Genomic DNA, 22,040 nt, shown 5'->3' with positions numbered 1-22,040 from the left:
TGGAAAACTCAAATTTTGCATTGGGCTACATTTTCCCTAGATCAGTGATGGCGAACCTATGGCACGGGTGCAAGAGGTGGCACTCAGAGCCCTCTCTGTGGGCACGTGCAAACAGAGTGCCCCCCCCCCCCCACATCTAGGCTGGCCTGGGCTGCTGGGCTCGATTATTAGCATTAAACCTAAGACCTAGTTTTGAGGAAGCAGTGTAGGTAACCCTGTTAAGCGCTGTTAAACTAAAGCGCAATCCTTTACCTGGAAGTAAGCTTGGTTGCTGGCAATGGGTACCCTCCTAGGGTGATTCACCCTTTGGAAGAGTTGCACAGTTGCTTCAAAGCAGAGCCACCGACTACCACCAAGCTTACTCCTGAGTAATGCACGCCTTGGAGCCAACTGTTTTTTCTAAACAAAAACTTCAGTATTAAGTTAAATTACCGTGTTGGCACTTTGCGATAAATAAGTAGGTTTTGGGTTGCAATTTGGGCACTCGGTCTCGAAAAGGTTCGCCATCACTGCCCTAGATACACCACGGTGCATATGTATATATGCGTGTGTGTGTGTGTGTTAAAAGAACCAATAATTCAGGTTGGGGTGGAAGAGATGCTTCCCATGGAAAAGCAGCTACGAACGCTGGCATTGAAGTCGGAACCGTCATGTGATCTGATTGTCGTATGGCTGGCAGGTTTACACACGCCCTGTTAGAAGAGATACTGGATGCATCGAAGAATGCCACGCGGCTGTCATTTTCTGTTAACGGCCCTGGCAGTCAGGACTGTGAAAGCCAGCGGCTTTTATTGCTTAGCAATGGAGGGGATTTACGGTGGTTTCTTTTACCCGGTGAAAGCCAGTGATAGCGATAATGTACGGCAGAGCGCTTGTCCTCTCTGACAGCCTTGGTAATTTAATCCTGCTCTTTTGCCACAACAGGCAGTGAGAGAGACTTCTGGACTCGCTGCAGCCGGAAGGTTTACGGGGAGGTCACTGATACATGAGGTTGCCAACTTCCAGGTGGGGCCCGGAGAGCTCCCAGAATCATAACTGATCTTCAGGCAAGAGAGATCATGTCCCCTGGAGAAAATGGCAGCTTTCGAGGGAGGTCTCCAGGGCGTTTTGCTGAGTTCCCCACCCCTCAGGCTCCACCCTCAGAATCTCCAGTTACTTCCCAACCTGGAGTTTGGCAGCCCTACACTTGAGTAAGGTTTCAAATTAAAGTGGATTATGGCATTTTTCATGAAACTAGGCAGAACTCCACAGGAAGTTTTATGGCAATGGAATTCTGAAGCTGTTTGAAACCCCTCAGGAGAACCTTATCTTGGGCTGATGTGGAGAAATTAACAAAAACATGGGAGAATAGGTATATCTGGGACTGACCCCTGACCACGCTCTCTCTCTCTCTCTGCCCCTTTCAAAGAGATGGTCAAATCTCTCAGAGGGTCTGGCATCCACTTGGATCAAATAGCAACTGCAATAATATTTCCCACGCCTACCTTACACTCATGGGAGCTAGAATGAAGCCCACCAACTCTCCATCAAAAGCACTGCTTTCTTGGACTGAACAGAACTGCGAAAAATCTGGTTCAAAGGACTTGTTCTGACTGTTGTGGGTTTTCCAGGTTGTGTGGCTGTGGTGTGGTAGTTTTATACTCCTAACATCTCACCTGCATCTATGACTGGCATCTCCAGAGGCACGTCACAATGACATACAGCAGTGATGGCGAACCTTTTCGAGACCGAGTGCCCAGATTGCAACCCAAAACCCACTTATTTATCGCAAAGTGCCAACATGGCAATTTAACCTGGATTCTGAGGTTTTAGTTTAGAAAAAATGGTTGGCTCCGAGGCGTGCGTTACTCAGGGCTAACCTTGGTGGTAGTCGGTGGCTTTGCTTTGAAGCAACCGTGCAACTCTTCCAATGGATGCAACTCTTGGAACTCTTCCAACCGTGCAACTCTTCCAATCATGACCCTAGGAGGGTTTACTCAGAAGCAAGCCCATTGCCAGCAACTGAGCTTACTCCCAGGTAAAGGATCACACTTTAGTTCTTCGCATGAAAATCAGTGGGGTTTAACAGCACTTAACAGGGTTACCTACACTGCTTCCCCAAAACTAGGTCTTAGGTTTAATGCTAATAATCGAGCCCAGCAGCACAGGTCAGCCTAGATGTGTGTGTGGGGACTCTGTGCGTGCCCACAGAGAGGGCTCTGAGTGCCACCTCTGGCACCCGTGCCATAGGTTCGCCACCACTGACATACAGTCACATAGTTCATTCTGGCCGTGAAAGTCTTCAACGAGACTTGTTTTAAATCATGTCCTGAGCGCGGGAAACCTTCCAAGGGTTTTCTGGGGTGTGTACATGAAGAGTTCCCTTTTTGAAAATCACCCTGCTCTGAATCCAAAAGGGTACCCAGCCGTTAATTCTCTCCTTTTCTCACTTCACTTCCCTGAGGTAACTACAATTTGTCCAAATAATCAACCATTTGCTCCTCGGAGGCAAAAGGTTTCTGAATCTATATAAAGTCTCATCAAAAAGAGTTTGGAAGATTTCATTAATCTTTTTCCCTTTCTATTGTCAATTCCCAAGCAGGTTTATATACAGCCAAGATAACATTCTTTCGGCCCGCTATCATTAATCTTATTTCCAGACCCCTTTTTCCTGCCTTCTCAGCATTCTCCTGGCAATATTCTTGCTGCCCCTATGAAATATAAATGCTATTTCCTTGTTATCAGTCCCTATCAACTGAACTTAATCTTTGTTATTTCAATTACGGTGGCCTTGTCCAGGGAAAAGAAATCATTTTGTCAAGGTGAAATTAAGAGTCGACCCTCATAGTGTAACTATCTGTTTGAAGTTATAAAAAGTATCAGGGTTGCTTGGCTTGCATCTATCCTATTTTCTCCTTAAAATCAAAATTACAGCTCGATCCAAAGGGTAGATGTTGGCGTGCCTGCCGACTTCCCATCCCTACATCTGACATGCTTTTATATTTTTATATTTGTATTTATATTTTTATATTTGTATTTATATTTTTATATTTTTATATATATATATACACACACACACACACACATACATACACATACACATATACATATACATTATATATACATTTTATATATATATATATATACACACACACACACACACACACACATACATACATACATATACATATACATATATACATATATACATATATATATTTAAAAACTTCCCATCCCTACATCTGACATGCTTATATATATATTTTTAAAAACTTCTGTATCTGTGGTCTTCAATCATGTGACAGCAGGAGAAGGACCAGAGAGGGTTGGATCTGGGCTAAATGTTCTGGTAACGAAACGGGAGGTGCCATTTCCACCAACTCCCCCTTTCTGTGGCAGACCTCTTGATTTGCCCTTCATGCTATTTTTGAGTGTCCCCTGGGCCCCCATTGGAAGGGATGAACAGGCCACACTGCAGGGAGGGAAGGTAGTAAAGTTCTGTTCCGTCGGCAAAAGCTTTAGTTTGGATCCCACCCAGAATCCCTGAACCTGCCTGTGCTAAAAAAAGGCATCCTCCCCACTCCGGAGTGATTTCACTTTTCTATCCTGTTTATACTCTCATAATGAGAGAGCCAGCATGGCGTAGTGCTTAAGAGCAGGTGGATTCTAATTTGGAGAACCGAGTTTGATTCCCCACTCCTCCACCTGAGTGGCAGAGGCTTATCTGGTGAATCAGATGTGTTTCCCACTCCTACATTCCTGCTGGGTGACCTTGGGCTTGTCACAGTTCTCCCAGGACTCTCTCAGCCCCACCTACGTCACAAGGTGCCTGTTGTAGGGAGAGGAAGGGAAAGGAGATTGAAAGCCCCTTTGAGTCTCCTTACAGGAGAGAAAGGTGGGGTATAACTCCAAATTCTTCTTTTTCGAAGCAAAAAAAGAAACAAACCAAAAAATGCAATAGCAATGGAGATCTGGCTCCATTATGGTATAATAAGATTTAATTTATTAATTGTAGTACTACCTTGACTTTTCCCATTGATAAAAAACACACATGCTTTTGAGGGGATTGAGAGTACTAAATTACTACAATAAGTGTTGCTTATTAACCCAGAGTGCCCAAAGATCTCTTTGTCTCAGCTCAGATGTAAAGCCATTTTTTTAAAAAGCCCATTGTGGTGCTAAGATATAAATATAATAAGGGAACTCAATAAAAAGGGTATTATTTACCAAGAAATAATGATTTCTCAAATTACATCCGGATTTATCATGATTTCTTTTTCATACAAAATCCAGGGGGCCGCTAGTTTCCCTCTAAGCTCAAAGTACACTTCCTTCCCCCATCATGTAAATCTCAGTTTTATTAAAGAAAATATTCAATTAACCCCAAATATTCTACATACCCAAATCTAATTAGGCATGAATAAGAAATGGGGTAAAGCTATAGTAAACACACACATTCTGACTTCATTACTATTAGATTACTGGCTGTCTCGCTGACATTATCAAACAGCACATTCATTAAGACTCCCCCACACCCCCAGAAATGCTTTTGCCTTACAAGTAAATCTGGAACTAAGGGGAACATTTTTTTTTATGGCCAGTTATTTAAAATAAAACTCTAGGAAGAACAAAGCAGCCATGTTGAAAACGAGATTTCGGCTATGGGGCAATTATGACATAAATGTTTCCCAAGAGAAAGAGATGACAACACACCCCGTAAGTGATAAAACCGATTAATCAACTGAAGCTTGGTTCCCCCAACCAGAGTTTAGGATGAAAACGAGGCTGACTTTCTTTCTTTTCTTTTTTAAAGACAAATTGGCTTTGTATATTCAAAATATCTAACCCGCGAAGAGTTTTTGGATTTTGGAGAACTGCCATCAATATTTTGTGCCCTTTGGCTGTCTTTGTGGAAGAAAGCAAACCAGCAAAGGTAGAAATTTTCACGTTTAAACTACAATATCATGTCTTCGCAGAACAAAAAAGGTCAGAAACCTAAAGAGAACCGAGTTTTACCGCGCTTTTCAATTCTCAGCTTAATGCAATCAGCCTCACGAGTTCCAAACCGCAGTTTGTTCGCTCTTACTTTAAACAAATATCATATTTGCTTATCATTATTTTGCTGCTTAGGGCTCGCTTTATAGGCTATGGCTAGGAACATAAGAACATAAGAACAAGCCAGCTGGATCAGACCAGAGTCCATCTAGTCCAGCTCTCTGCTACTCGCAGTGGCCCACCAGGTGCCATTGGGAGCTCACATGCAGGATGTGAAAGCAATGGCCTTCTGTGGCTGTTGCTCCCGAGCACCTGGTCTGCTAAGGCATTTGCAATCTCAGATCAAGGAGGATCAAGATTGGTAGCCATAGATTGACTTCTCCTCCATAAATCTGTCCAAGCCCCTTTTAAAGCTATCCAGGTTAGTGGCCATCACCACCTCCTGTGGCAGCATATTCCAAACACCAATCACACGTTGCGTGAAGAAGTGTTTCCTTTTATTAGTCCTAATTCTTCCCCCCAGCATTTCAATGAATGCCCCCTGGTTCTAGTATTGTGAGAAAGAGAGAAAAATTTCTCTCTGTCAACATTTTCTACCCCATGCATAATTTTATAGACTTCAATCATATCCCCCCTCAGCCGCCTCCTCTCCAAACCAAAGAGTCCCAAAAGGATATAATTTGCAGCACTCCAATGTCTCTGGATCTGGGCCTGCCTGCGGTCTACCTGGGTTCATGTGATTTGAGTTGAGACATCACATTTGAACTGAATGAGCTCTCTTCCAGGGAATCAGACTCATCAAAATCAGTCTTGTCTATTCAGACCCCCAGAGGTTTTTCATATCCTTCAATTGAGAAGCCAGGGATTGAAACTGCAACCTCCCGCATGCTTTGTTCTGTGTTCAGTTCTGGTCGCCACATCTCAAAAAGGATATCGAAGAGACAGAAAAAGTGCAGAGAAGGGCAACGAGGATGATTGAGGGACTGGAGCACCTTCCTTATGAGGAGAGGCTGCAGCGTTTGGGACTCTTTAGTTTGGAGAGAAGACGTCTGAGGGGGGATATGATTGAAGCCTATAAAATTATGCATGGGGTAGAAAATGTTGACAGAGAGAAATTTTTCTCCCTTTCTCACAATACTAAAACCAAGGGGCATACATTGAAAATGCTGGGGAGAAGAATTAGGACTAATAAAAGGAAACATTTCTTCACACAACTCGTGATTGGTGTTTGGAATATGCTGCCACAAGAGGTGGTGATGGCCACTAACCTGGATAGCTTTAAAAAGGGCTTGGACAGATTTATGGAGGAGAAGTCGATCTATGGCTACCAATCTTGATCCTCCTTGATCTGAGATTGCAAATGCCTCAGCAGACCAGGTGATCAGGAGCAGCAGCAGCAGAAGGCCACTGCTTTCACATCCTGCATATGAGCTCCCAAAGGGCCACTGCGAGTAGCAGAGTGCTGGACTAGATGGACTCTGGTCTGATCCAGCAGGCTCTATGCCACAGTCCCTCTCCTTGTATTACAAGTCCCTGCTCTTCTCCTGTTTTCAATGCACAATCTTTTTTGCCCATCTTCAGGATACATAGCAAGTCGCAGCCAATATAATGTGTCCTCAAAAACTGAGACCTGCTCCAGAAGCTAGGTGGCGAACCTTTGGCACTCCAGATGTTATGGACTACAATTCCCATCAACCCCTGCCAGCATGGCCAATTGGCCATGCCGGCAGGGTCTGATGGGAATTGTAGTCCATAACATCTGGAGTGCCAAAGGTTCGCCACCACTAGGACTCGGGGCACTCAAGAGAGGCAAATCTCCCATACCTGGGGACGGATCCAATATGGAGGGTTCCTTGTTTTAACCTGTATGCATATGTTTAGTTTGCCATGGAGTGGTCAAACAAAACACGACCAGCATGCTATGCAAAGCACTACATAACATCAGTTCAAATGATATTTTAAGTCCTAGAACTGCGTCATAAAAGGAGGGAGTGATTTTATTTCTTTTGCCATAAAAAGGGTTAGTAAAGCTGAGAAGACACATTCATCTTCCAAGTCTGAACTAAGAGGCATTTTTTAAAAACCCGACATTTTTTTTTAAAAAAACACCCAATGACACGTCTTTTATAAAGACAGGAAAATGAATGCCGTCGTAATAAATTCACTCCCACTTGCGGCCTTCTGACTCTGAAAACCCCCACAATGGTTAGAATTGCATTCAAATTAATAGTAACATTACTGACATCAACAGTTGGACGAGTTCTTGATTGGCAAAATATTCTTGGGTTTGGGTTTTTTTTTTTTTTGCTTGAAGTGGGAGATCGTGTCCCAAAGACATAGAATACCGCAGTTAAACATGCAAGTTTAATGACAACAGTTTTCTTATGAAGGATGCCTGAATGCCGGATTGTGCGAAATCCTGCGGGGCAATGAATCCACAGATGTTTTCGCTGCGCGGCTGTGCTGCCGTCAAAATTTATTGCGTCTGGCATAAAGAGCAGCATCATCTGTTTCTGTGCAATGCCCAGCATGTTACACAGAAAGCCCTATTTGGAATCACAATCTGCCAGAGCTCGGCTTTCTTCTTGAGCACCTCTGAATGGAAATATGGCCGAGAAACCAACACGTCTTAGATTACACCCCCCCCCCCCTATTGTATTCATTAACTTGCAGGCTGAGAAAATCCTCCTCATCTGCCTACCAGTCCGTCTGTCAACCATATTCTTTCATCTGTTTTATTCTGCAATACTGTATAGACTACTTTGGGGCCCTGTCTGATGGAGCAGATACTTTTTTTTTTCGTGGTCTGTTAAGCCTACCCGAAGTGTTCTTTGAAGAGAGCCAATGCTGGGTAGTGGTTAAGAGCGGCGGACTCTAATCTGGAGAACTGGGTTCAATTCCCCGCTCCTTCACATGAGCGGTGGACTCTTATCTGGGGCTCATTCCGCACATGCAGAATAATGCACTTTCATACTGCTTTCAATGCTCTTTGAAGCTGTGCGGAATGGCAAAATCCACTTGCAAACAGTTGTGAAAGTGGTTTGAAAACGCATTATTTTGCGTGTGCGGAAGGGGCCTGGGGAATGAGATGTGTTTCCCCACTCATCCACATGAAGCCTGCTGGGTGACCTTGGGCCCAGGCACAGTCCTCTCAGAAACCTCACAAGGTGTCTGTTGTGGGGAGGGGAAGAGAAAGGAGTTTGTAAGCCACTCACAGGAGAGAAAGGCAGGGTATAAATTCAAACTCCAAGCCTCTTTTCTGTGGCTCCAGAGGCTAGGACCAGGAGTAATGGGTTCAAGGTGAAGGCAAAGAGATTCCACCTAAACATCAGGAAAAACTTCCTGACCGTCAGGGCTGTTGGACAGTGGAATGCACTACCTGGGAGTGTGGTGGAGTCTCCTCCTTTGGAGCTTTTTAAAGAGAGGCTGGATGGCCATCTGTCAGGAGTGCTTGGATGGTGTGTTCCTGCATTGCAGAGGATGGGACTGGTAGACCCTTGAGGTCTCTTCCAGATATATGATTCTATGATGCAAGCCACTTTGAGACTCCTTACAGGAGAGAAAGGCAAAGTATAAATCCAAAATCTTATTCTCCTATGCAGCCACACAGGACTGCCCGATGCTTGCCTGGCTCCTCCATCTGAGCAACATTTCTCTTAGGCACGGACCAAACTTGCTTATCCACCTGCTCATCTGCCCACGTTCCATCCAGCTACCTGCGTTCCAAAGCACCCACGCCAGCGCCACATTAACTCCGGTCTTTGATCTCACTGTCTTTGGAATACAAGCCTGCAAAAAGGCTTATCAGATATTTCCCACTTTGAGAAGATGACACCTAAACTGCGCTTGAGAAACATCACAAAAGAGGCGATTGATGACCACATACCGTGGCTGTAATTGTAGTAGATCCGCTGCCCGCTTCTGGGTTTTGGAAGCGACACGGGCGTTTCATCGGCCGGGAAACTGGAGAACTTGCACTCCACAAAGAGCCGCTGTATCGTGCTATCCGCTGCGATCGGGGATTCGGTGAGACTGAGGGATATGATTTCAATCCGGATTTTTTCAGCAGTCTGTTGAGATTTTTTTTTAAAAAAGAAAACCATCACAAGACACAGAATGTCCTCCTTGTAATGCCAGAGCGTCACGGCAAGTATGCAAATTGGGGTGTTTCGGTTGACCCAACATGACCTATGGCAGTGATGGCGAACCTATGGCACGGGTGCCAGAGGTGGCACTCGGAGCCCTCTCTGTGGGCACGTGCACACAGAGTTTGACATGTGGGGGTGGAAAATCACCCCACCCCGCACCCCACACACACATCTAGGCTGGCCTGGGCCACTGAGCATGACGTGCGCACACTGCAGTGAGCAGGGAGGACTCGGCTGGCGGGCCTGGTGCCTGTGCTCCAGGTGACTGCTGCCCGGGAGGGGGGGCGTGCAGAGGAGGCAGAGATGCTAGAGAGGCACAGAGCGGTGCATGCGGGACTTGCTGGAGGCTAGAGCAGGCTGGCCCCTGGTCAAGCGGGTGGGGTGGAGGAAGAGGAAGCCAACCATTTTTTTCTAAACTAAAACCTCAGCATTCAGGTTAAATTGCCGGGTTGGCACTTTGCGATAAACAAGTGGGTTTTGGGTTGCAATTTGGGCACTCGGTCTCAAAAAGGTTCACCATCACTGACCTATGGGCACGGTCACCAACCTCCAGGTGGTGGCTGGACAGCTCCCACTATTACAACTGATCTCCAGGAGACAGGAATCGGTTCACCTGGAGAAAATGGCTGCTCTGGAATGTGGACTCTATGGCACCATACCCCATTCAGGCCCCTCTCTTCCTCAAACCCCGCCCTCCTTAGGCTCTACCCCCAAATCTCCATGTATTTCCCAACCTGGACCTAGCAACCCTAGGGTCAGAGTGGAGGGCCAATATCCTGGGGTTCGTAGTCAACATGGCCACTGTAATATGTTATTGGTTTAAATGCTGGCCGGGGGGGGGGGGGGAGCGCTTCCCAATCCTGCAGAGATCTTTTCATGGTGGTTCCACTGCAGTCAGGCAAGGGTGAATTAAGTGGGGCCGTGGCTCAGTGCTAGAAAATCTGCTTGGCATGCACCAGGCATTAGGCCCAGTCCTTAAAACCTCCAGTTTAGAGTTCAGAAGCTACTATGGGATGGGAAGGAGATCTACATAAAACCCTGGAAAGCCACTGACTGTCTGACAGACCAAGGGCCAGATTCGCTGTATGGAACTGCAGTGTCTGTCCCGCATGGCTGTGTGTGTTCAGTAGAACTCTTTCACAAGGCAGTTCTCCCCACTATGTGTTACACTGTCCATTTTTACAAAACGAGAAAAATTTTTTTACCTACTTAAACGTGCGCACAAATATTTTGCTACCTGACATCACTACTATTGACCCCACTAAAAAACAACACTTGCCCAAACTTTAAAAAAATTATTTTGGTTCAGTTTTGAGCCCTTTGAGAGTTGTACAACTGCCTGTTTTTAAACAGATCTCATCCCCTGTCATAAATTCAAATACAAACATTGCTGATTCCATGGGGACAAAAGTATGATATAAACTGTACTGTCGAAGGCTTTCACGGCCGGAATAGAATAGAATAGAATAGAATCTTTATTGGCCAAGTGTGATTGGACACACAAGGAATTTGTCTCCGGTGCATATGCTCTCAGTGTACATAAAAGAAAAATACATTTGTCAAGAATCATAAGGTACAACACTTAATGATTGTCATATAGGTCTAGTAAGCAATCAGGAAACAATCAATAGTAATGAAAACATAAAATGTAAAATCATGAAATAAAATGAATGAAATGAATCACTGGGGTGCTGTGTGGTTTCCGGGCTGTATGGCCGTGTTCTAGCAGCATTCTCTCCTGACGTTTCGCCTGCATCTGTGGCTGGCATCTTCAGAGGATCAATGAAGATCATGCTGCTAGAACACGGCCATACAGCCCGGACACCACACAGCACCCAATATGATATAAACTATTGGTTTTAGGCTAGGAATGTGTTCCAGTGTGGTGTTGTTCTTCAATAGACACCTTGTGAGTTTGCGATTGCAGCTGTATATACTTGAATGCGAAGGGAAGGTATGTGTCTCCAAAGACAGCCTGTATTTGCGACGAATAATAGCTCCTTGGGAAGACCACCACACATCTGAAAGCTCAAATACCTGGATACCCTCAGGTAAAGTGTGAAGTGGTTTTTGATAACACCAAGATTTCCAAGTAGTAGAAAATAATGGTACATGCTAAACTACACATTATAAGACTGCCTGTAAGACTACAGGGAAATTTCACTCCGTGGTGGCTTTTTCCAAGTTAAAAAAAATGGACATGTGAACTGAGCCATACTCCTGCGTATGTGTGTTTTAAAATTGAAATGAACTATACCTTGCTTGGAAGAGTTTTCATGTCAAATATTAACAGGGTAGAGCACAAACATTCTCTTGAAAAGTCAGTGGTTTCAAAGAACGCATAACCACTGTGATTTCAAAATTAGACTACACAGAAGAACATTCTTCAAAGAGTAAACCTAGCACCTTGTAGATCTCAACTGTCAAGTTCTTCTTAACTTTTCTCTTTATGGTTTTCCCCTCTACATTAAAGACTATTTCAGCTGCACGGAATTTGAAAGCATCTGGTTGTAAATTCAAATTGGCAACCTTGCCATAATAATTACAAAATTAAAACAAAACAAAAAAAAGAGAGAGAAAGGCTGGTTTCCACAAAGCGAGATTGGCTTGGCTGTTTAAACTGTAAATCAACACAATACCCTCGCAACACGACAATTGTTGATACGTTTTCAAAGTATATTCCATAATTAATCAATTAGAAAGCTTGAGTGTCTCGTTGTACATATATAAATGTATACACACACGCTATATACACACATATATCCTTCATAAAGAACAATATTCATTCCTGTCAACCCCCCTTCAATATTTGATGAAGTAATTTTACCCCCTTTCCTTTCAGAAGACATTTTCTTTTATTATGTATCCTAAGACACTTTAACTAAAAACCCAAATCTGAATATTTCAATAAGGTTGTTTTATTATTCAGTAGATTCATGGAAATTTTACTAGGACGACAGAGAAAATTCCACACCATTCTGTCTCCGCTAATACAGGTACACGGCTTCAGCTGGCGATATTACGAGGATTAGCATAGCATGATGAAATATTTAAAGGAATTTTTTTTTTCTAAAAACCTAATAAATCAAATGACTGCCAAATGTCATTAAAGTGATGGTCTTTGACTTGAATATGCTTTTCATATTCAAATTTGAAAAGAAAGAGATGAAAGCCTTGAAAGGTTACTCAGTTTCAACTAATAACCTCAAGCGCTCTACATTCACATGCATAAAAAATGAAATGGCCTCTATTGTCTAATTTTACCTCAGAAACAACTCCTTTCTGCTTCCATTGTACAGATATATTATAAGTATTTTTTAAAGTGATATTCAGAGTCATTTCCCCCCAAATGTTGAACTATGCTGTCAAGAACCAACTCTGTACCTCAGTTGGCGGTTTGCAAATGAAGTCCAAATGTAAGAAGTAGACATGGAGGGGCCTTCTTGATGTTTGACAGAGGGAAACAGAGATACTTGTTTTGCGTTCAAGCGAAGAAGGGGCTTGTGGGGCAGCGGTGGGCAGGGCGGACCTGAATTCCGTGGGGCTGGACAGCCTGACCCAGAAAAGGATGCGTAAGAGAAAAGTTTGGTTGGAATCCAAAGTTTGGCTGACAATCCTGTTGTTCCTGCATGCAAATGTCATTCACACTGCAGAGTGCTGAAGGATACTTTTTGTGTGGAAGCACAAAAACTGATATCTGTGGTCAGAAACACAGTCCAACGCCCTATTGTGTAAACATTGTTACAGTCCTTCGGAGCAGCCCGCTCCCACAAAATATATGTTTAACAACCAACTCATTTATGTGGACCAAAGCTTGGCTTGTTTTCCACGTCCTCTAGCACAGATAATCTTCTGAAGTACTAGGAGAGGTTGCCTCTCCAGAGGACACAGCTGGTGATTTCTGCTGCTCCTCTGACCAAGCGTTATGTTACGTGCATGAGGAGATGAGACAGCAGAAAAGACACCTTCCTCGCCCAGGATGTGGGAGAATGCAGCAGGGTGCGTCTTCCTTCCACACATGTAGGGGGCAGCTGGTGAAATGGGGTGTTCGGGATTCTAACTGGGCCCAGCCGAGCAGGGCTGACTTCCATGTGGTCACTCAGAATATCAGCTGCAAACTGGCCCATATTGCATGAAGGTGTTGTCAAGTCAAAACTGACTTGTGGCGACTCCAGTGCAGGATTCTTAAGGCAAGTGAGAAGCAGAGGTGGTTTGCCATTGTCTTCCTCTGCAAAGCCCTCCTTGGTGGTCCTCCATCCAAGCACAGATCCTGCTTAGCTTGAGATCTGACGATACCAGGCCATGCCATGCTATACTACACCATACCATTCTACATCTCCAACTGGCCCATAACCAGTGTTAAATTTAAAACTAGCAAGACTAGATACTACATGAACATCCATTGAGACACAGTTCTATAAATGGAACCGGACTCATCCTTGTGGACTTGCACCTTACTTGAGAAACGTGAGGGCCCACTCAAAAGATTTCAGCTGTTAAGCAGGAACGTATCTTAATTACAGGTGTGGAACGAATGGTCATCAGAATAAAGAGGTGATGAAATTGTTCTTGACCAGCCTTCCTTGCCAAACCTTCATTTTGGGGCAAGCTGTTCTAGATGATTTTGGATAACACAAATTATGCAGATCCCTTCAGATCTGGCCTTTGACCCAATAATGGGAATAAAATTCCCTTGGTCACCCAAATGGATGACCTCTGCTAGAAGATGGTCAGAAGAAATATGACCCTGTTGATTATCCCAGACTGCTCAATGGCTTTCAATGGCCTACGATCCTGCAGAATTTTCCAGAAGGGATGGAAATGGAAGGCCATTTCAATAAAGCAGAATGGTTCTACGGATTTCCACATGGGGGAATTTGTGCTTTGGGGTTCCACAAGGCCCTATTTTATCTCCCATATTTTTTGCAATCTACATGAAACTTCTGGGAGAGAACATCTGGAGATCTGACATGAAACTAGTGAGGTTGATGACAGACAATTTAACTTCTTGTTTTCAAGTGATGCGGACAAGGCAAGGAGTATTCCAAACGGGTACCTTCCATCAAAATCCAAGTAACACAGAGGAGACATTTATGGGTAGTTTGGCTGACAACTAAGGTTGAATTAAAGATGTTCTGTATCGAACTGCACTTTAAAGATACTGGGATGGATTCAAATAATGAGATTAGAATCCAGGGGCATGACCTCATGTCTTCATTTTTGGAGTCAGGCAAAGATGCCTTTGTTCTCAGCCCTTGGTTGTGATTTTTAGACATTTCAACAGTACTGATTTCAACTGGCTTTTTGCCTTATGCTGTCTTGTATTATGTTTCATTCTTGACCGTAGCTCTGTTGTGAGACCTGTTTCTGGATCTGTTTTATTGATCTCTCCGTTCTATTATTTCTCTTTGCAAACCATCTTGGACATCACCTACATTGTTTTTGTAAAAAGGAAACCTAGAATAAAACTGATTAAATAAAGAAGAACAAACCTTACAGGGCCACCAAACCCAGAAGAGATCAGGGTTGGGCCGAGGAACTGAAAACTCATCAATGTCCTGGGCAAAGAATTATATTATTCTAATTCCTGCCTTGGGTGGGGTGAGAGACAACCGTTTTAGTTTACTGTCGCCAAAGTAACAAGTGGTCTTGTGATGCCTTAAAAATGAATTGATTTTTTGTGTGGCAGAAGCTTTCAGCTTTCACCCACCTCTGCATCTGACCAATAGAGCTCAAGTTCACAGATTTTATACCACAACGCATGTTAAGTTGTTACAAGCCTACCTTTCTAACTGATGAATGAACAAACACACACACCCAAATACATGCACACCCAAAACCTAAACAGAAGCACGTTCTTCAGCACTAGTCCAAGAACATATCTTGGGTTATTTCAGCATTTGATTTTTAACAGATGCAATTTTGTGTGTCATCCCCTGTCTACACACACTGCTTGTGCGATGTCAGAAAAAAGAAGAAGAGTTTGGATTTATATCCCCCTTTTCTCTCCTGTAGGAGACTCAAAGGGGTTTACAATCTCCTTGCCCTTCCCCCCTCACAACAAACACCCTGTTAGTTGGGTGGGGCTGAGAGAACTCCAGAAAGCTGTGACTAGCCCAAGGTCACCCAGCTGGCATGTGTGGGAGTGCACAGGCTAATCTGAATTCCCCAGATAAGCCTCCACAGCTCAGGCGGCAGAGCTGGGAATCAAACCCGGTTCCTCCAGATAAGAGTGCATCTGCTCTTAGCCACTACGCCACAGCTGCAAAAAAAAAAAAAATCCCCCGAACCCAAAAGTTGTTATCTTTCCAGGAACTCTGATGGGCTGTTTGGGCTTCTCTTCAGCTTCCAAGGAGGAGATGTTGAGCTATATCCTGTAGATCTATTCTTGCCAGCATAGTGCTTGCCACAACAGCTAAGGCAAGAAGCTATTCTGTCTGAGCCAACGGAAGGAGCCGCTGATAGAAAAACAAAACTTGAAGATCCAATCCATAATATGCATCCATTTAAATGATTTTCTAAATGATCTAAATGACTCTCCTTGAAGAAGACTGGCAGGATATACTATATTTTTTTAAACTAAGCTATTGTTTCATCCTATTGGCTGTAACTTTTTTTATTTTAAATTACTAGTTTTTTAGGACCTCTGATTAGATGGTATGTTTTAACTAGGTATCTTTCTAGTTTGTTTCAACATACGATGCTTGACAATAGAAACGGGGCCACCTGAAAATGTTGGCTTGTGCTCTTCAAAGGACGCCTAACATTCCGGTTAATTAAGATCCTAAGATCTTAATTTACAGCAAGCAATTATGACAGTTTTCACTAAACTGCTATTAGTGCAAGGAAAATGCACAAAAAAAACCCCCTACCCATAATGAAGGCGAAAAGATGTAAACACACCTAGAGGAAAACGAGACCCACCATGAAATAAATTGGTTTTGCTAAGATTTGCCTCGTGGGCACATTTGGAGATAAGTTGAAAACCGACACGAGTTCTTTTAGAAAAAATATTGTGATAATTGAAAGCTGTGTGATTACTCAAAGTGATCAAGTGCAGAGGTGGAGGGATGAGAGCAATTGTTAATTCTTTTTTCTTTCCAAGACTTCGCCAAAGCAGATGCAAATTTCCAGTTCTGATGTCTATTTCGAGGGCCTGTAACAAGGCTTTTAATCAATGTATTATACATCAAATTGATAATGTTAAACTTCTGATTATTCAAACGTCATGAAATATTCATAAAGAACTGTCCAAAGTTTTACATTTTCCTGATTTTTCCCCCCACTCCTCCTCTCTCTCTCTCCCCTCACTTCCATTAATTATCATGCCTGGAAGCTTTTTAAGGAAGAAAAAAAAGGGGCGGGGGGAAAGAAACACCAGCCGTCATCTTGACTCAACCTGACAAGCTAGCAAAGGCCAATTACGTCGGGGCTCTCTGGCACTTTGATGTAGTGGGAACGAAAAGAGATAGGGGCAAATTGTATAGCACATTATGTTAATGACATGATTTAATCCAGCCGCTAAACTTTATGTAGCCTGTTAAAAAAGATGCTAACACTAATTACGCCACTTTGGAGAGGGAAAAGAAGGGGACAACCCTTTCCTACCGACAAAGTGAGGCTCATAAATGTTGTAGATTCAATGAAACAAAATGAAGCAATCTAGGATTAATTATACATAACAGACACGAAGGGGAGGGAAAAAAGAGAGGAGGGGAAAAGGGAAAAAAAGAAAAGAACAGCAAGTCGCATAGCTAAAAAAACCCGGGTGAAGAAAGAAGAATATCTATTTAAGATTTCTTTTTTTTAAATCAATGTCACTAAAAACCCCGACTTGCAAAAAAAAAGGAGCAACACAAATCTCAAATGGCTAAAACAACTGGTTGTCCAGTGGCCCGGTCCGCAGGATAATTAGCAAGACAGCCTTCAAATGAAATCGGAAGCTGGGTTTATGGTGTCTGGACGGCTGCGGGAACATTAATCTTGCCAATAAAAGCTGGACGCTGAACAAAGGCTGGGCTTCGTGTTTTTTTCCTGCTAAAAGCCGGTGCAGTTGTGGTCTAACATGGAGAGATTCTGATTTCAGCTGTGCCAGCCTTAATCCCACTGAAACAAATGGGGTGGATATGAGAACCGACTTCCTGATATTGAAAGCAGCTAGGTGATTGGTTGGGTTGGTAGCAGCAGCTGAAGGGGAGGGACCGTCGCCCAACGAGCAGAACTGCACGTTAAGCTCTGGAGAAAGAGCAAAGCATGCCTCAGATCGCAGGGTTGCGACCTGATGCTGTGAAAAACCTGCTTTCGGTTGGTCAGTGCTTTGACTAAGTGAAAAGCTGCTTCAACGAAAATCAACAAAACCTGGCTACCGGTACTAAAAAAAAACCCAAAACCAGAATCAAGTACAACTGCAACTGGATTCTACCTGGACATATGTAAATAGGCTTCAAGCATCCCCTCCCACCTGTGAGGTGGACAAAAAACACATACCCCCCCTACACAATCACTCCACATTGTGCCACTCCTTACTGTGTGACGTGCCTCTGAAGATGCCAGCCATAGGTGTGGGCACAACAATAGAAGCAAAAGCTACCAGACTGAGGCCACACAGCCCAGAAAACCTACAACAGCCAGTAAACAAGATGCTTTTGACATATTCTTCAAATAACATTAGTCATTGAAAAACTCACATCTTGAACACTGCAGGAGCTGCTGAATTAGGGCTACTGAGTTAGAAGAAACCTCCCTTTTAAAATATGATCTTTCTTAACAGCACCCTGTTGAGCATGAAATGAGCCCTTCTGTATTACGGAGCCAACCTTTAGATGCAACCTAATGGTCTGGATTCACCCAAGCAGGCGTTGCTCCCAAACCAAAACTGAGTTAAGCTGTCAAGACCCTGCTGACTTGGTCACCCCATTCAAGTGAATGGGGGTGTCCACTGCTCACACAGAACCCAGCAAACAAACAACCAATATGGAACTCTGGTTCCTGCCCCTTCGGGTGCTCGTTTCCTCTTCCCCTTCTGTGCTCGGTTGTTGTACTTCCCAGTGAGACTTAGCAGGGGGAAAAGACAGAAATAAAAGACTTCTCTCCACCCACCCTTTTCAAGGCCGTAGATATTTCAAGGTGCCTTAAATCATTTCAGCTATAATGGAGTGCAACAATACTCGAGATTTGTGGGCCCAGCTGCATTTTTGCAGGGCTCATTGGCAATGAGTAATTTTCATATTTGGCTCACATTGTTACAGCTTTAAAAGAATCTGATGGCACTAAAAATGCAGTTAATCATAATACAGTTCCACCTATTAAAATAATCTCTCTCTCTCTCTGGCTTGGGCTGGTGGCAGCATTCAAAATCCTCGTGAGAAATGACAAATAGACAAGCGGCCGATCGAGCACGAAAACACTGCCTCGTATAAGCCGGCCGCATTTAACGGCGCCGCACGGTGTGTCGCGTTGCCTTCCAGGGACCAACGTGTCGTTCTTGTCTGCGCATTTTGGAATGGCCACGATCCGAGGCCAGGTTGTGAACTGAGGAACAACACGGCCAAATAAGCTCACACTTGATTCCTCCTCCCAAAACGACAATACTTACATATATGCTGGCTTCCCATTTTTCAAAATATGACCTGTATATTTATTTACTTTCTTTGCAGCCCTCTTTTTCTCACCAAAATCATAATCTACTCCTTTTTCTCATCCTTGATTTTGTCTTGTCCTCAAGGTAGAATACATGATATCTCTCCTGCCCCCCACCTCCATTTTAATCCTAAGAGGTAGGTTAGGCTGAAAGAAAGCAAACTGACCTAACAGCACGATCCTACTTGGTTCCTAGTCTGACATTCCAATAACTGCATCATATTGGTCCTCATCTTGTTTAAAGGAGAGGGGAGATTGTTGAATAGGGAAGGAATCATAGAGTTGGAAGAGACCCCCAAGGGCCATCCAGTCCAACCCCCTGCAATGCAGGAACACGTAATCAAAGCACTCTTGACAGATGGCCATCCAGCCTCTCTTTAAAAACCATCCAAAGAAGGAGACTCAACCACACACTGAGGTAGTGCATTCCACTGTCCAACAGCTCTGACTGTCAGGAAGTTTTTCCTCATGTTTAGTTGGAATCTCTTTTCCTTCCCCTTGGACCGATGGCTCCTGGTTCAGAAAACAAGCTTGCTCCCTCACCAACATAACATCCCTTCAAGTATCTAAACATGGCCATCATGTCACCTCTTAACCTTCTCTTCACCAAACTAATCGTATCCAGGAATGAATCACATTTGAGGATTCCTCAGTTGGAAGAGCTTAATTTTTTTAACCACACACACACACACACACAAAAAATACTCACCTCCTTGAGATTCAGGGACTCTGAACTTGGGACAACACACTCATCGCTATCTGTTACGGATTCATGGGCATCCGTTCCTTGCGTGTCATCTTGATCTTAATAATCAGAGTAGGAAAAAAAGATCAGAATAGAATCACCATTTTTTAAAATACTTCCTATATTGCGAGTTACACTTTTCATTGCATTGTCTTCTAACTCTGCAACCCCAATTTAATATAACATTTCTTATGTTTTATACCATTTTCTGCTGCCCTGCTAAATCTTGTCCTTGGCTTAGAGCTTCTGCAGATAAAATAAATCAACAATACATTTAAAAAAATACACCAACTAGTGAGCATTAAGCCCATTTGAAATGGAGACAGAAAGAAAACCCCAACATATTCATTTGAAAAGCCACAGAAGTGTTAACTGGATAGCAGTGTTGAGTTCCCCACACGGCGCAAAAGTTAACAAAGACAGTTTAAAGGAGCAACACAACATTTCTTTTCCTTGCAGACGGTGACGCTGGCCAATCAATGATCATTTAAATGACCTGCACACTCACTCGATGGCTCTTTAGGACCTGCTTCACTTGCTTCGACACTTGAGGAGGAAAGCTATTAAACAAACCCCTTCGCAGTAAGGCATCAATTTGGGAGGCAAGGCAGTACGTTATAGCTCAACCTTGCCATGTCTCAAAAGCTAAGAAGGGCCAGTACTTGGATGGGAGACCACCATGGGAGACTCTGTAGAGGAATGCAATGACAAACCACCTCTGCTTCTCCCATCTTCTCCCTTCTCCCATCTTCTCCCATCTTAAAAGCCCTTTGCCGGGGTCGCTGTAAGTCTGTGGTGGTGAACCTTTGGCACTCCAGATGTTATGGACTACAATTCCCATCAGCCCCTGCCAGCATGGTAGTCCATAACATCTGGAGTGCCAAAGGTTCACCACCACTGCTGTAAGTCATCTACGATTTGATGGCACATGGAAGGCCTTAATTTAAACAAAACAGGCACGAGAATTTTAGGCAGGTTCCTTGGGCACACTAAACTGTGCGTGTTGACTTTACTGGGATTCAAAGGGTAGCAGGACCATTTGGGTTCAGCCTTTCTGCTTTCTACTGGTTCACACTGCCAACAGAGGCGGACCCCGGTCACTCAATTATGCTCTGACTCAAAGGGGGGAACGCCAATCTCACAGGAACATGGGATCATAGAGTTGGAAGATACTTCATCAAGTCCAACCCCCTGCAATGCAGGAACACATAATCAAAGCCCTCCTGACAGATGGTCATCGAGCCTCTCTTCAAAAACCTCAAAAGGAGACTCTACCACACTCTTAGGTAGTGCATTCCACTGTCGAACCACACGCCGAGGTAGTGCATTCCACTGCTGAACAGTTCTTACTGTCGTTCATTCCAGTGGCACTCGAATGCACCACAAATCGAAAATCTGTCGGCTCATACCAGCCCCGTTTATCTCAAGGGAGCTCAAATGGGGGATTCTCCCGCCCTCAGTAGAAGCTCTCTCAGCTCCCTTCCTGGATACTGAGTGTATAATAAAGTGAGGCAGTGCGACCTGCAAATCCTCATTCTTTGCATCGGGCTGCCTTGAACCCCCTTTCGTTCTGTGCAGTGATAAGTCATGCTGGCCTCGTATCGTCTGAGACTTTCTCTCTGTTTGACATTACAAGCGGCTGTTATCTGCAGACAAAAGCAGCAGACGCTTTTAAAATATTCTTCTGAAGGAGGAAGCTCTAGTCTTCTGAAGAAGGAATATAAAGATATTTTAAAACAGAAGCCAATTTCCTTTAATATTTCATGAAATCAGGTTGCAGATGGAGCTAGTCCCCCCCCCCCACCCCTTTGTCAGTTATTATGAAGTTGCATGTTAGACCAAAGAGCAATGCTCGTCGCCCCCGTTTGGGGAGACCAAAATGAAGGCCTTCGCTGAGATCATCTCTGTCTTCAACAACGTAGGCTGAGAAAAGAGGAAAGAGAGAGAGAGAGCAACAAACCTACCTTCTGGTTCCAGTTCTTCAGTAATTTCTGTATCTTCTTCAGAAGTAGCTGAGCTCTGGTCAGCAAACTGTCCTTCGGAGAGCTGAGAAAGATCTTCGCTTTCCTCTTGAACGTCTGCTGCCATTTTCTCTGCTCTGCCATCGGCTTCAGTTTTGGAGACACCCTTGAATGATATGAGAAGGACAGAAATGTTCACAGATGGGTACTTTGATAGTTTTTGCAGCCACCGTTTGCATTTTGTTCCACAAAGCTTAAACTGAGATTGTCTTCAAGAGCCCCACCCAGGTTGGGCAGGGACGGTGCCATTCAGCCACAGCACTGCCCTTTCCACAGGGTTTCCCTTCCCCCCCAGAGCGAGAAACCCACAACCAACCAAACAAGGGAACAGTCAGCAAAAATCCTCCATAGGGGATAACAGAGATATGCCATGAAAAATGTGGCATATCTCCAAAGCTGGTTCCATTGTTTCATAGAATCATGGAAGAGACCCCAAGGGCCATCAAGTCCAACCCCCTGCAATGCAGGAACACACAATCAAAGCACACCTGACAGATGGACATCCAGCCTCTC

General features: G+C 44.0%; 1 protein-coding gene across 1 annotated transcript in view; it reads right to left on the bottom strand.

Annotated features, from left to right (window-relative positions):
• RPGRIP1L (RPGRIP1 like) overlaps positions 1–22,040 on the bottom strand; it is a 75,826-nt gene that overhangs the window by 10,971 nt on the left and 42,815 nt on the right. Inside the window, exons 16-18 of the mRNA XM_048516068.1 lie at positions 21,471–21,633; positions 19,471–19,565; positions 8,861–9,044 (exon numbers count right to left, since the gene is read on the bottom strand). Coding sequence (XP_048372025.1) covers positions 8,861–9,044; positions 19,471–19,565; positions 21,471–21,633 — 442 coding nt within the window. The remainder of the gene's footprint in view (positions 1–8,860; positions 9,045–19,470; positions 19,566–21,470; positions 21,634–22,040) is intronic.

Source organism: Sphaerodactylus townsendi, linkage group LG14 (genome assembly GCF_021028975.2).
Source record: "Sphaerodactylus townsendi isolate TG3544 linkage group LG14, MPM_Stown_v2.3, whole genome shotgun sequence".
Classification (NCBI taxonomy): domain Eukaryota; kingdom Metazoa; phylum Chordata; class Lepidosauria; order Squamata; family Sphaerodactylidae; genus Sphaerodactylus; species Sphaerodactylus townsendi.
Note: the sequence above shows the minus strand (reverse complement) of the source record. Positions and strands in the feature narration are given on the sequence as shown.